Consider the following 12,900-nt stretch of genomic DNA (forward strand, 5'->3'; position numbering starts at 1 on the left):
GGAGCGCCCCCTCCCCGCCGCCCCTGTCGTATCCCGGGGGCGGTGGCGAGGGGCAGCCACCGCGCAGACGCCGCCCCACCGGCCGGAGCGATCGTCCCACCTGCCGCGGAGCCGGGGCAGTTGCAGGAGGAGCGGCGCGGCTCGGCGCTTCCTCGCATCGCGCTGCTGGGCTGCGGCCGGCGGCGATCTGAGCTAAGGCGGAGGAAGCCGGCGGGCTGAGGGAGCGCCCTCCGGACCCGCCACCACCTCGGCCACCACCACAGGTGGCTTCCTGTGGCCCGCCTCAGCAGCTCCCCCTGCCCGCCGTTCTGCTTCACCCGCCTCAGCACGGCAGGAGGGGCCGTGCCGGCGGCGGGCGGCGCTGCAGAGGGCGGAGCGGGCGGCAGGGGCGGGCCGGACGGCGCCCGGCGCGGGCTGGCTCCCGGCGGGCGGCGCTGCTGCGTTGCTCTGGGAGGCGCCGCGGGGCCGGGCGCGGAGCTGCGGGCTCGGGGGTGTGAGCGGCCGGGCAGGGCGCCCCCAGGATGCTGCGGTTCCTGCGCAGGACCTTTGGCCGGCGGTCGATGCAGCGCTACGGGCGAGGAGCCGGGCGAAGTGGGCTCGGCGGCGAGGGGGACGAGCGGGACGGGGGGCTGCGAGGAGCCGCCGCCGCTGCCGTCGGCTCGGGAGGCTTCCCCTCCTCGCCGCACCCCGGAGGGGTCGTGCACAGCGCCGGAGCCCCCGTCCACATCCCGGCGGCTGGCGGCAGTAAGCCGGTGCTGCAGTGCCGCGTCCTGCTCCTGGACGGGACCGAAGTCAACGTGGAGCTGCCGGTGAGTAACGTGCGCTTGGCTCCCGTGCCTGCGAAACAGCGCTTGCATCTACCTTCTTCCCTCCTCTGCATCGTCGCCCCCTTCCTGGTGACAGGCACCTGCGTGTCCCGTCCCCCCCACGGCTGCACAACATTCGCTGTTCTCCGAACAAGCCTCGCTAGTTTCTTCCTCCCCTTCGCGGGCGTCCTCGCCGGCGTCCCCGCCTGCATGCACCTGCTGCCAGGTGTGCGGCGTGCCTCCCCGTCATGACCGCCGCTCCGCTCGCCCCCCGCCGCCCGCCCCCTTCCTGCCGCCTGAAACCGTCTGCGTCCCTTTTCCCGGAGCGAACGTGGAGGCGGGCACCTGCTCTCCTCCCCCGCCGCAGCCAAAAAACAGCCCCCCGCAGCGATGCCTTGAGCAGCGCCTTTCCCAGGAGGGGCCGCCCCTGTGGTGCGGGGCGCTACTGGTGTGTGTGCCTGGCTGCTGGGGGGCGATTCTCGTGGCCCCCACCCGACGGCACCGCCGGCGTTAAAGGGGCTGGGGGGAGACCGGAGCCACTGCAGGGGAGTGGTGCTTTTGCCTTCCGTGTCCTCCGGCTTGTAGCCGGCGGGGGCGGCCCCTATCCCCGCAGGCAGTACCTGTAGCGCCAGGGGGGGGAGCGGGGCGAGGCCGCGCAGTGACCGCCGCGGCGGGGGTCTGCGGGGGCTCCGCCGCCTATTTCTTGTTTTCTAACGCCCCCAGCGCTTCTCTGCTGGCGGCAGGCGAGCGGGGCTGGCGGAAAGGCCGCGGCGGCCTCCCTCGGGCGTGAGACGCGGAGCCGCGCACCGTCGGCGCTGCCCTCCGCCGGGGGTCGCCTGAGGAGCTACCCCTGTCCCGGGCAAGCGGCCGCCCCGTGCCGGGGAGGGACACCCGGGTGCAGAGCGGCGGTGCCGAGTAACCCCCGGGACACGCCCGCCCGGCCCCCGCGGGTTCGTCTGCCCTCCAGCCGCTCCCAGCGGCTCCTTGGGGACGGTGAGGACCGGGGGCCGTGGCTCGGGCGGCTGCGTGGACGGTGCCGCCGCTTAACTTTTCCCCCATTTGCCATTGTGCTGGGGGAATGAGGAAGGGACGGTGCCGGCCTGCGGAGCTGCGTGTGTTTGCCTGTTTGGGGAAGTGGGGTGGCGTTTGTAGGTACTTCGGTATCCCCAGAGTCCGTTGTGTGCCCTTTTTCTTCTCTTAAAGGAAGTTGCATTGTATATTACTAGCTTAGAGTTTGGGTTTTGCCAGACGTTCTTTCCTACAGTTGCTAAATAGCAATACCTGTCCTTTTTGGCTGACCTTTTCCCTGCCTCTTGAAAATCAAGTTTCCCATGAAATAATTGTGGAAGTTTATCATATTTGAAAAACATTTAATCGTCTTTCCATTTCAACCCAGTTAATCATCAGCGATTAAGCTTGGTCTACAAAAGCAGGTGGGGAAACTTGCTAATAATGAGTGTAACAACCTGATAAATTGCTCACTAATCTCCAATAGTGTGAAAGACTTTTTTTTTTTCACAGTACCTTTTGAATCTTGTTAGGTGGCTTTCATATTAAAACTTACCTGTGTATATTGGCATCATTTCACTAAAACATGCAATTTGACAACCCTATGGTTTCTACTTATGAGAAACCAAAGAGATCCAGTAAAGACTCATACAAGTGAATATAGAAGTATGTGAATGGAGCCACCTAGAGATACTTGCTGCAGTTATCTGGCCTCCCTTACCTTGCAGGCTAGATCACACACTTCCAGATATTGGAAATACTGATATATTTCCTCACATCTCCTTCACAACTTGCTGCAGTCCTTCTAACATCGTGGCACAAATCTTTTTTTAAAGAGGACTTGATGAATGTTATCAGCATACTAAGGATTTACTTATAGAGGTTTATGTAGATAAGCTCAGTAAATATTTTGGTTAAGGTTGTACTCATGCTCGTTTATCAGAGTTCAGCTTTTGCTGGAGAGCCTGTTTAAGGCGGTCTGTGTTTTTAAACCATCAGAAAATGAGGTAGTGGCACTCTTCTTAGCCGTTGAGTATTGAAAGTATATGGAAGTATCTGCTTGGTCCAGTAAAGAAGCTGTGGAGCACTCCTGCTCGAATTTCACCTCTAAACGAAGCCTAGACTGCCAGTGTTTTCAAAATGTGATGTGCACACGTGGTGGTTGTAGTTCATTTGTCCGAAGACAGGGTAAGAAGTTGGTGTCTTTTTTTTCTCTGGAATCCGTAGGCTGGCGGATGACTCTGGAGCACGTAATAGCTGTCAATGTTTTGAGGATTAAAAACTGTTCTGTTGAATTACGTATCTGTTCCTCATGCTTTTTCCCTTTCTTTCACAGAAAGTAACGCCCACACTGAGAATTAGCAAAACTGAAAGAGGCGTTGCACCATTTATAGAAGTTGATCGATAAAGTTTCTCTGGGCTTTGCAGCTCTAGATTTTATGGGATTAGAGTTTGAAACAGAACGTGTTTAAATACTCAGAAGCTGTGGTACATTACTAGTTAAGATGAATGAATTGAGTAACATCTTTTCCACTTAAAAAAAATAGTGTGTGGTTGTTTTTCTCCATTTCAGCTCAAATGTCGTGGAAAAGAAGGGAGTGTGGGCTTCATCACCAGTGAGCAGCTTACCCATGAAGTATGTAGATAATTGCAGAGGTCTTCACTGTGACGCTGGTTGTGTTCGCAAGCACTTCTTTCAGGAGTTACTGGCATCTGTAATATGTGCTGTTCTTACTGCTTGCTAATGTTACACCCCAGTGGTCTTTCCAGTGGAAAAGGGAACTTGTTGATATTAGGACGTGATACTCTTGTAACTACAAATTTTTAGGCTGCTAAGGCTTCACTTAAAAATAATTGAAAGGTTTATTAGATATGAAGGACTACAGGGTCTGTTTATTGTATGGAGTATTGGCAGAAAAGACATGACTATGGGAAGACTTTAGCTGTACATGTAGGAAAAAGTTTCAGGATTTTAGTTGACTTTTTGTTGTTGTTGTTTTATTTTTAATATTCAAGTAAAGCTAAAACCCTGAAAGTTTTATCTGGGTTAAATGTATCGGGTTCTGCCACAGTGTTGTCTCATATGTGGGGGCTGGTGATGGTGTTGGAAAAATAAATCCTACATCAGTAGGTTGATAACTGTCTTTGGGGTTAAGATTAGCATTTATGTGACAGTATCCGTAGTAGAAACCATGCATCTGGTAAGCTCTTGTCCGCTCATGATGGTAACAGAAGTAGAGGTCTATCCTGATCTCAGAGTCGTTCCTCAGCTTGTCCTTCTAGGCTGTACAGCAATATTGTGGGCATAGTAATGTTTTCTATCTGCATTTTCACACCCACTCTCTCCTGGGGCATTTGCACTTTATTCTTTTTATCGCGTGTCCTCTGCCCTTGGACTGCCCCGCCTGCTCTCCTGCCCTCCCACGATGCTGTGTGTGCTTTCACTTAAAGGTGTCCTCTAGCTTTCCTGAACTTGTTTCGTACCCAGCTTTTGCCATACAAATGTCAACATTAAGTTATTCTGAGTGCTGCAGATACCCCCGGATAATAGTTTCTATACTCAGCGTCTTGCATGAAATTTCAAGGATTGCTTAGTGATGCTGGCTTTTTTGTTTACTCTTAAGGGAAGAATCATGTACTTTGAAAGTATTCTTTCTAAATAGAATAATGTACTGTGTGGCTTTTTAAACCCAGGAGTTCCTCAGGGCCCTGTATTGAATGTGGGATGCTATTAAGGCTGGAGCTGTTGTATAGGAGTGAGTGGCAGTTCACCAGTTCTGTTGTTGTTGGGTGATTTCCCATGGGAAGGGCAGCACAAATGGTGTCGTTACTTCCTCTTGACCTGACACCACGTCTGCACATCTGAAATCTCGTTATAAGAATTGATGCAAGGAGGAAAATACTTACATTAGAAATGACCCTTTCCTCCCTCTCACATAGATATCGGTGTGTTTCTTTTTACCATTGAGAACCTGGTTAGTATCTTTTGTGTTGCATCTTTGCTTCCATTTGAGGCTGTTAGATTTTGGAACTCAGCTGTAGGTAGATGGAAGGTCACTTGCTCACTACTGTCAAAATAATCTTCCTCCTGTTTCTCCAGAGGACTCATGACTTGAACAAAAAACCGGTTATGGATGACGCTGTGTTCTTACATAAAGAATGCGGGGAAAGAGCATTGACATTTATGCAGCGATGATGATGCCTGCTAGTTAATATGTACATGGAATAGTCTATAGATGAATCTCGAGTTAGGATTTTGGATGAGCCAAATTTTTGTTGACTTTAAGACATGGTTGCTGGCATTTCTAAAAACTGACTTTCTGATTTTTAATTCACTGCATCTTACAAAAGCTTAAAGGGAGGATATGAAAGATGGCTATTCAGTGGGACTGTCCAGAGTAGCAGGAATTAATATCCTTGTTCTTAATGCCACTGAAAGCAGTATTCTGTGATATGATGGGGGAGGATGGGGAGGAGAATAAATACATGTACGGTGTTCTTGTGTTTGTTTGATCTCATGTAAGTTTACTCAACTATGGAAGTCCTCATCCTGCAAAGCATATACGGGATACCTTACATTTTCTGTGATGTGAAGCCGCAGCTGACAATGTGTTGCCTGTCATCAATACTCCTTTCTAAAAATCCCCTTGCTCTCATAAATTTCTGTGTTGCTATGTTTGCATCATTACAAAGATGTGTGCAATGTATTATAAAATACGTGATGTTTAATGATTAAATTAATGAATAAGTCAAATCTATGGATTGTTTTCAGATGGATAGCTTTTGTATTATTTCTTTGCCTTCCTTTAGTGTATCTGTTTATAATTGTTTCTGCTGCTATGGAAACACTTCAGGATAGGGATAGTAAATGTTCTTCAGTACATTTTTCTAATCTCTAATCTTCTATATTGTATCCCTTTCTTGTTGGAGTAAGACAAACATAACAAAACTTGCTATCTGGCCTCTATGCTTACATCAAATGTAAATATGAAATTAACTCTTGAGTAGTCATCTCTGTCTTGTGATTATTGGTTGGTGTGTTTGATTTTCTAAAGTTATATTTATCGGGAGAGAAGTACAACTAATTTTTTCTTTGTTTTTCCATCACACATGGAAATGCACAAACGTGTGTTTGTAAACACTTGGATTCAAGCCATTCTCTGGAGTCTCCTAACTGAGGTATTACCTCCACTCAAATATATATATATTTTACATTAGATGTGGGAGAGGATTTTTTTATTCTTTAAAGCTTTTATCACTTATGAATTTGATAATATGCCTTCTTTATGAAGAAGTTACCTTTGAACAACGTAACATTTTCCAGCAAGTACTCTGAATTTTAAAAGCACGTTCACAGCACTGGAGAGGCCTCTTATGTTCCCAAACTCCTGTGGGCACCAGCACCTGTAATCCCCTTCATAAACTGACCAAGCTCCATTTTCAGAAGGGGGTATTTTGCTTCTGCAGCTCATGTTGAAATGTCTGTTCATTACCTTACAGCTCTGATCAAGTAACTGTAGCTAAAACTCCATGTGTGGTCCTCTGGCAGTAGCCTTTAGTTATGTTACATATGTACAATATACTTTGATGCATTGCTGTGTATACTGAAGCTGTGTGAAAAGCATCCATAGCATAATCATATACAGAATCAGGGACATACGCAGCCCCAGAGAAATAGAAATGAGATGGAGTGTGCACATGTGAGTGCACCTGTGCTTCAGGTTAGGTTCTTGAGAGAGAAGAGGGAATTTTAGATGCTTGACACTCTCAGCAAATGTGCCCAATAAATCTACAGCAGATAAAAGACATTTTAACAGTACATAGTAAAAGGGGGAGACAATGAACAGCATTTTGTTTTGGCATATGTTAGATAAATTCTGCTTGTGAGTTCCATTAGTTATTTATGGAAGCCAATACCATTTTTCAGTGCAATACAGATAGACAGGATAACAGAATCACTGCTGCAAAGAGCTGACAACCAGTGAGGGGGAGAAAGCCGATGATGAGAGCAGTGTACTGCAAAGACAAAAGTATGAGCACCTGGTACTGATTCTTTGATGGAGAGCTTATGTGTTTGAAGAGATGGGGAGAAGATAAGGTGGTTGTATGCATTCTTTTGGAAGCGGTTTTACAATGGACTAGAACACAGCTATGCTTAGGAAAGTAACCATGGGAAATGTCAATGTGGCTGGCTTGTTAGCACAAAAATGTGTTTCAGTAGCAACTGCTTGCACCAGACTTAACTGTGCAATCATGAACACTGGAGAAACCATGGATTTGAATGGAGATGATCAATAAGAAGGAAGCTTTCAGAACAGTTAGAAAATGTGTTTATTTGTAAACAGTGTACACCTAATATGTGTGGTATTGTGAGGGGTTGTTTGTTTGGTTTCGTTGTTGTTTGTTTGGGGTTTGTTTGTTGGGGTGTTTGTTTTGTTTTTCCCCAGTGGTTGTGTTTCTAGACTAGGTTGCTGGGTAGCAGACATGTAGATTCAGGCTCTCTGTAGTGGTCCTGAAGAGGAAATAGAATGTCCGGGCTTGTAAAAAAGTTCTTACAATGGAGGTTTTGTTTGGATTGCAGAAGGTAATATAGGAAGAAAAAGGCTGAAATGTTGAAGAAACTAGAAATGGTATAGAAAGCATGGCACATCTTGTCTATCCAGTTCGTTACAGAAACAGACAGGGGGCAGAGATCTCTAGTCTTGGTGCTCTATGGATGCTTTCCTTCCTCAGATGCTTCCTTGGGCTTCTGCTTGTAGCCCCTCTCTAAGTATCTCTTCCTGTAACCATCTCCAAGAGGCTGACTTCATTCTATGTTGCTCCTTCTCCAAGCATACGTGCATTTCCCTATTCACGGCTTCTGTTTTTAAATTCTCACCTATTCCCACCCGCCCTTTGGAGTTTCCTCCCTGAGCAATTTTCTGTACTTTTTAGTTTTGTATGTGTATGTTTGTTTCTTTGTTTATTTTCTTCCCACTCTGTTTTTCCTATCTGTAAATGCAGTTTTCTTCGCATCCCAGGAGCAGCCACACAAGCTGTGGAACAGTTCGCCACGGAGAATCTCTTTGACGAGCACTAGGAGTTTCCTTCCTTCTGCTTTGGACCTCAAGCATACTTCTCTGTCCCTTTCCCTCCTACCAGTTTTGATCATTTTTGTGGTTCCCTGCAGTTGTCAGAAGTTTGAAACGCTCTCTAGTCCTGTTCCTTCCCCAGAAAAACACGTTTTCCCAGCTGTGGCCAGGGGTCTGAACCGTGAAAGGTCTGAGGCTGGCTTAGCTGGCCTGATGAGTGAAATGTCTGTGTCATTGCACAAATGGTGCAGGTGACCAGTTGTCCTGAGCGTTCCCAGTTGTAAAGCAGACATTAGGGGAACATTGGTAGCGACTGGTAAAATAGTTAATCCAAAGGTTAAATCTCCTCACTTTAAAATGGCATGGTTTCATATGAGGCAACAAATAGTGTGGGGAGGAGGTTGAGGGAAGGGAGAACATACACATCACTGAATTTGTAGAGCCTTTGCAAAGTGAAGTCTAAGTACAAATAGTTACTTTTACATTTTGCTAGGAGGATGAAGTCAACAACTGTTAACTGTACATACAGTGTTGCTGGGTTAGTATTTTAAATTACTTGAGAAACACTTGGGTTTGTTTTTTTTTTTGTACTTGTGTTCCAATGCAGACTATGGTTAATGTTCTTTTATTCTTTCCACATTAGAAATCAAAGAGTTGAAGGGTAATGAAGTGTTTAGAGTGACCATCTGCTCTTCATTTGACTTAGTATTTCCGTTTATTTCTGTGCGTCAATTTAAATATGTCCTGGACCATTAGCTATATTGTGAAATATTTGTTGAAGTTTCAGATTCAGACTCCACCTACAAAGCATGAAAACTACTAAGAGTTAATTTATATTGTCTGTATATGTTTTTGATCTGTACAAATTCAGGTTATTTCCCTTCCTTGTTGTTATGGAACCACAGATAATTTATCCAAACAAATACCAAATGTTTTTGTTTGTTTGTTTAGTATACTGACAAACACATTGAATTGAGATGTTACTGTATTTCATGATTTTAATACATGTGGTACAGTTTATGTGATAAAATAGAGACTGGAAATCCTAACAAAGGATCCAATTTAATGTACACGAAGTACAACAAATAATGCTACACAAATATGTGCAGAGCATACGTCCTTTCTGTTGAAGTACCTGGAATTGTATGAACATACAGTATCAAACACACAATTAGAAAAGCAGTATTACAACTGTGAGGTTGTGACCTATAATTAAATTACTGTAGACTGAAACATTATTTCAAAGGGCAACATACTCAAGAATGAATTATTTTGTGGCTGTTTGAAAATAATGCTTTTCACAGTAGCTCTTCATAGTACTACGGAATTGATTGTATGTGTTATTTTCATTGGTGTTTTATAAATACATATGACAAAATAAAGGTAAGCTTGAGAGGAATTTTGTAGCTTAGCAGTCTTGACTGGGAAAACACCTGTTTCTTTTTCTACCTAAGCTGAGACTAAACAGGGAAACCTTTTCCCATTTTTAACTTAAAAGTTTCTTACTGTGTACATTTCACTATGTGACAGTCTTGTAGATTAGATATTAGATAATATGCAGTTTCAGTTGGCTGTGTTAAGCTTTAACATTTTCCTAGGCTGTGAACAAATTCTCATTTTAATATCGATGGATAAAATAAACATGCTAACTGCATCACATCTTTATTTTTTTTGTTGGTGTTAAGTCCAAAGAAAAGGAATTAATGTCCAAACGTTACCTGCTTTAATTGTGCGATTGAAAGTTTACAGCTTTTCTGAGAAAAGGAGCAGTTCTATTAAATTTTACCTTATTCTCCATTGTTCCCATCCAGAATTGGTCAAGTGTGTTTTCTCTCAATTAAATAAGTCTCTTTTGTACCTCGTTAGTGATTCTTGGAGCTGTGATATGGTATGATTTTTAAATTAAGAGCTTAAATTTATGTAAAAAGATCAAACCCAAGAACTTCAATTTTTATAAGAAGATCTGAAAATGCCAGTAATCTGTACAATTGTTGTGTTGCTTCAGCAGAGATTTGGATCCTCACTCAGTATTGTAGGTTTTGTATTCAGGGTACTTACTGAGTAGAAATTCTTCCTGAATAATGAACCTTCCATGAGTGCTTGGCTTTGAGAGATGATGAATGATGAGTCTGTTGTCTCTTTGAATTAAGCAAATAAGTGAAGAGCGGTGGCATTCTTCAAAATAGGTCGTATCCCTAGGACAGGCAGCACCCTGGAAGTGTAAAGTCCCGTTGCCTTCTCTGATGTTGTGATCTTTGGATGATGATTATCTGTCTGTGTGAATTCAGAAATCCTGCTGCAGCTCTGTGGAGGGAAGAGCTGATTTAATAGAGCAGCAATATAACTTGTTTGTTGTGCAGAAGACTTTATTTTCCTCCCTCGTTCTGCTATTCCATTTAGTGAGCTTGATTCAGTTTTTCTTTTTCTTTCCCTGCTGTTCAGCAATGAAGAGAGGGTGGCAGAAGGTTTTCTTATTTGTTCCCGACATCTGCTTTCTGTGTTCCCAGCCCTGCTCCATGGCTGCTCCTGAGCCTGTGAGCCTCCCCTGTGGAGGCCCCATTGGTAGCTGGAGCTCAGCTTACCTGGCTGCACAGTGGCTCCATGTGTGCCCAGTGCTGCACCTTGGAGCTCTGCTCTTCCAGTTCGTTAGAAGATGTTAATTTTGATGGGTTTTCTTTTTAATGCGGGGACCTGCTTACTAAGATAGCAGAGATTGCTTATTCCTTTTACAGAAGCCGGTGAAGCCATTAAATGCCGACTGTAGCACTTCCCTTTTCTACTTTAAGCTGATAGTTTAACTCAGGGGTGTCAAACTCATTTTCACCAGGGGCCACATCAGCCTCACAGTTGCCTTCAAAGGGCCGAATGTAATTTTAGGACTGTATAAATGTAACTTACTCCTAAAATGTAACTACTCCTGGCTTAACCTGTCATCTGCCTGTATATCTGCTCTTTCTCCTTTCGCTCCCCTCCTCTCATACAATATTTCGCAGTTGGTTTTTCTCTGTTGGGTGAACAGTTACAAAACTTGTGAAACAGAGAATCAAACCCTTGTTTTTAGGTGTGAAAATGGAGGGAGCCTTTGCAGCATCAAAATACGTGCTGCACTTTGTTGCAAACAGTAGGCGCTTGGAGAGGAAAATTTGTTTTAGTTGATGGATTTTGGTAGTTCATGAAAAGGTGTTTAATATATTTTAGGAGGTCAGTTGCACAACATATATTTTTAGAGCGTTCTTAAATTTAGAATTGGAAATAAGCTGAGGTTACTCACCACTTTCACTTTTTTCTCTTGAATGCTCTGAGCCATCCCTTCTTTTGTTGATGTTGCTTACAATTGCTTTTTTCCTGTGTAGCTTGTTAATGCATGACTTGCATTATAAATTTATCCTATAGTAAAACCTTCCTGATGCATCATTTCTGGCTTTAAAAATAAAGGTGTTTACGAAGTATGGGGAAAATGAAGAGAGAATTCGAGCATTTGTCTGTATACTAGCAAAAAATAGACTGAAGCTGGTGACTGCATTTCTCAGAGGGGAGTAGATTAGAAAAAATTAGTGCTGTGAAACAAAAACAAGTGGGTTTTGCTGTTGCTGAAACTTGCTGGCAGATATTCTCATTTTCCAGTTTCTGTGCTTGGATTCTGATGTATTTTCATAGTAAACACCCTGCATATTTTAGTTTATAACTTGGTCATACAGTGTACTTTTTTAAAAAATTCAGCTGTTTTGGCAAAGATTTTGCTTTTAGAAATATGGCTATGGCCAGGAAAGGGGACCTTGATTTCTTCCCCCTGCATGTTATGGTATTAGGTACTGATAAAAGTATTAATATTTCTTCTAGAATAATTTCATCTTTGATAGAAATGTATCATCTGATAACATTTCCAGCATGATCATAATCTGAAAAAATTGTCAGACAAGGCAAAAATGTCATCTTTCATAAACAGAAAACATTGGTCATCAAAAATCTGTTGCAGAAAGCAGATTTTTTTTTCCCTGTTAAAACTGCCGGTTTCTCAGCATTTGTGTGGTACCAGGAATGGAGAACTTTCACAAATGTTTCAGTAAGCTGAGTGCTCAAAGGTTTCTAGGAAGAGAAAAGAGTCTGAAGAACCTCTATGACTTGAGAGTGACTTTCAGGAGCTGTTGAAAGTGGCAAGCTGAAGTGCGAGTGCTATCTTGAAGGACAGCCCTCAAAACGAGCTTCGTTTATTTTGCTTTCAGGATTCCCAAGACATCCTACTGTTTACTGAAATAAAAAGTTGTTTCTTAATTTAAGGCAAATTGAGCTTTTAAGTAATGCCAAAATCTTCAGCAGGGCGTTTGGAAAAGCTGTTTCTTGCAAGCTACAGGGCAAATGAATGGCTAGGTTGCAAGGAAGATAGGGCAATATTTAAGGAGTACAAATTCCTCTTTATTGCATGTGCACTAACCTCAATAACAGGATAAGGCTGTCGAGACTAGGGCAGCACTAAATGACTTGCAGGAGCTACCAAATATAGATCCCATGAAAAATCCTAGGCCTGCTAGAGAGAGCAGCTCCCCGAGCAGTGCCGCCTGCTTTCCTGCAGGAGTTTTGGGTCAGACTCCAAGAGCTGGTATGTATCTGGGAAGAAAGCTTTTCTCTCACTTTCCTTTTGTGAGTCTTAGAAAACTGCCAACTTTTCATACTGGTTTGTAAAATGGTGCAATAGTCTGTTTGCATTGCAGAGCTAAGACAGGTGAGATGGAGAATGAAGTTGTTCTTTTGTTTCTGTGGTTTTGTACATACAGTGAAAGCACTCATTGGAAACAAGCAGCCGGTTAGTTGACTGACTCTGGTGCAATGCAAGAGCAGTTTGTGATGCTGAACAAATGCCCCTGAAGGCAAAATATGAATTCAGTGCAGTTCCAGAGGGACAAGATGTGACTGCTTTGTCTACTTCCAAGACTGTCACCTGCTTTGCTTCGTGTTCTGTGAAATTCCAAACTTGGATAACCTCTGCCTCTGCACAAATGGTAGTGGAAGTTCCTTGA

The 12,900-nt window shown here is 44.3% G+C and overlaps 1 protein-coding gene across 2 annotated transcripts in view; it reads left to right on the forward strand.

Moving 5' to 3' along the window:
* The first annotated feature begins 414 nt into the window (after positions 1–414).
* The window catches only part of EPB41L4B (erythrocyte membrane protein band 4.1 like 4B), a 184,578-nt gene continuing 172,092 nt past the window's right edge, over positions 415–12,900 (forward strand). The window contains exon 1 of one of the 2 annotated variants that reach the window (XM_065830950.2): positions 415–809. In XM_065830950.2, the coding sequence (XP_065687022.1) occupies positions 522–809 (288 nt within the window). In that variant the 5' untranslated portion in view covers positions 415–521. The remainder of the gene's footprint in view (positions 810–12,900) is intronic. The other variant, XM_065830951.2, reaches the window with a different exon arrangement.

Source organism: Patagioenas fasciata, chromosome 2 (genome assembly GCF_037038585.1).
Source record: "Patagioenas fasciata isolate bPatFas1 chromosome 2, bPatFas1.hap1, whole genome shotgun sequence".
NCBI lineage: Eukaryota > Metazoa > Chordata > Aves > Columbiformes > Columbidae > Patagioenas > Patagioenas fasciata.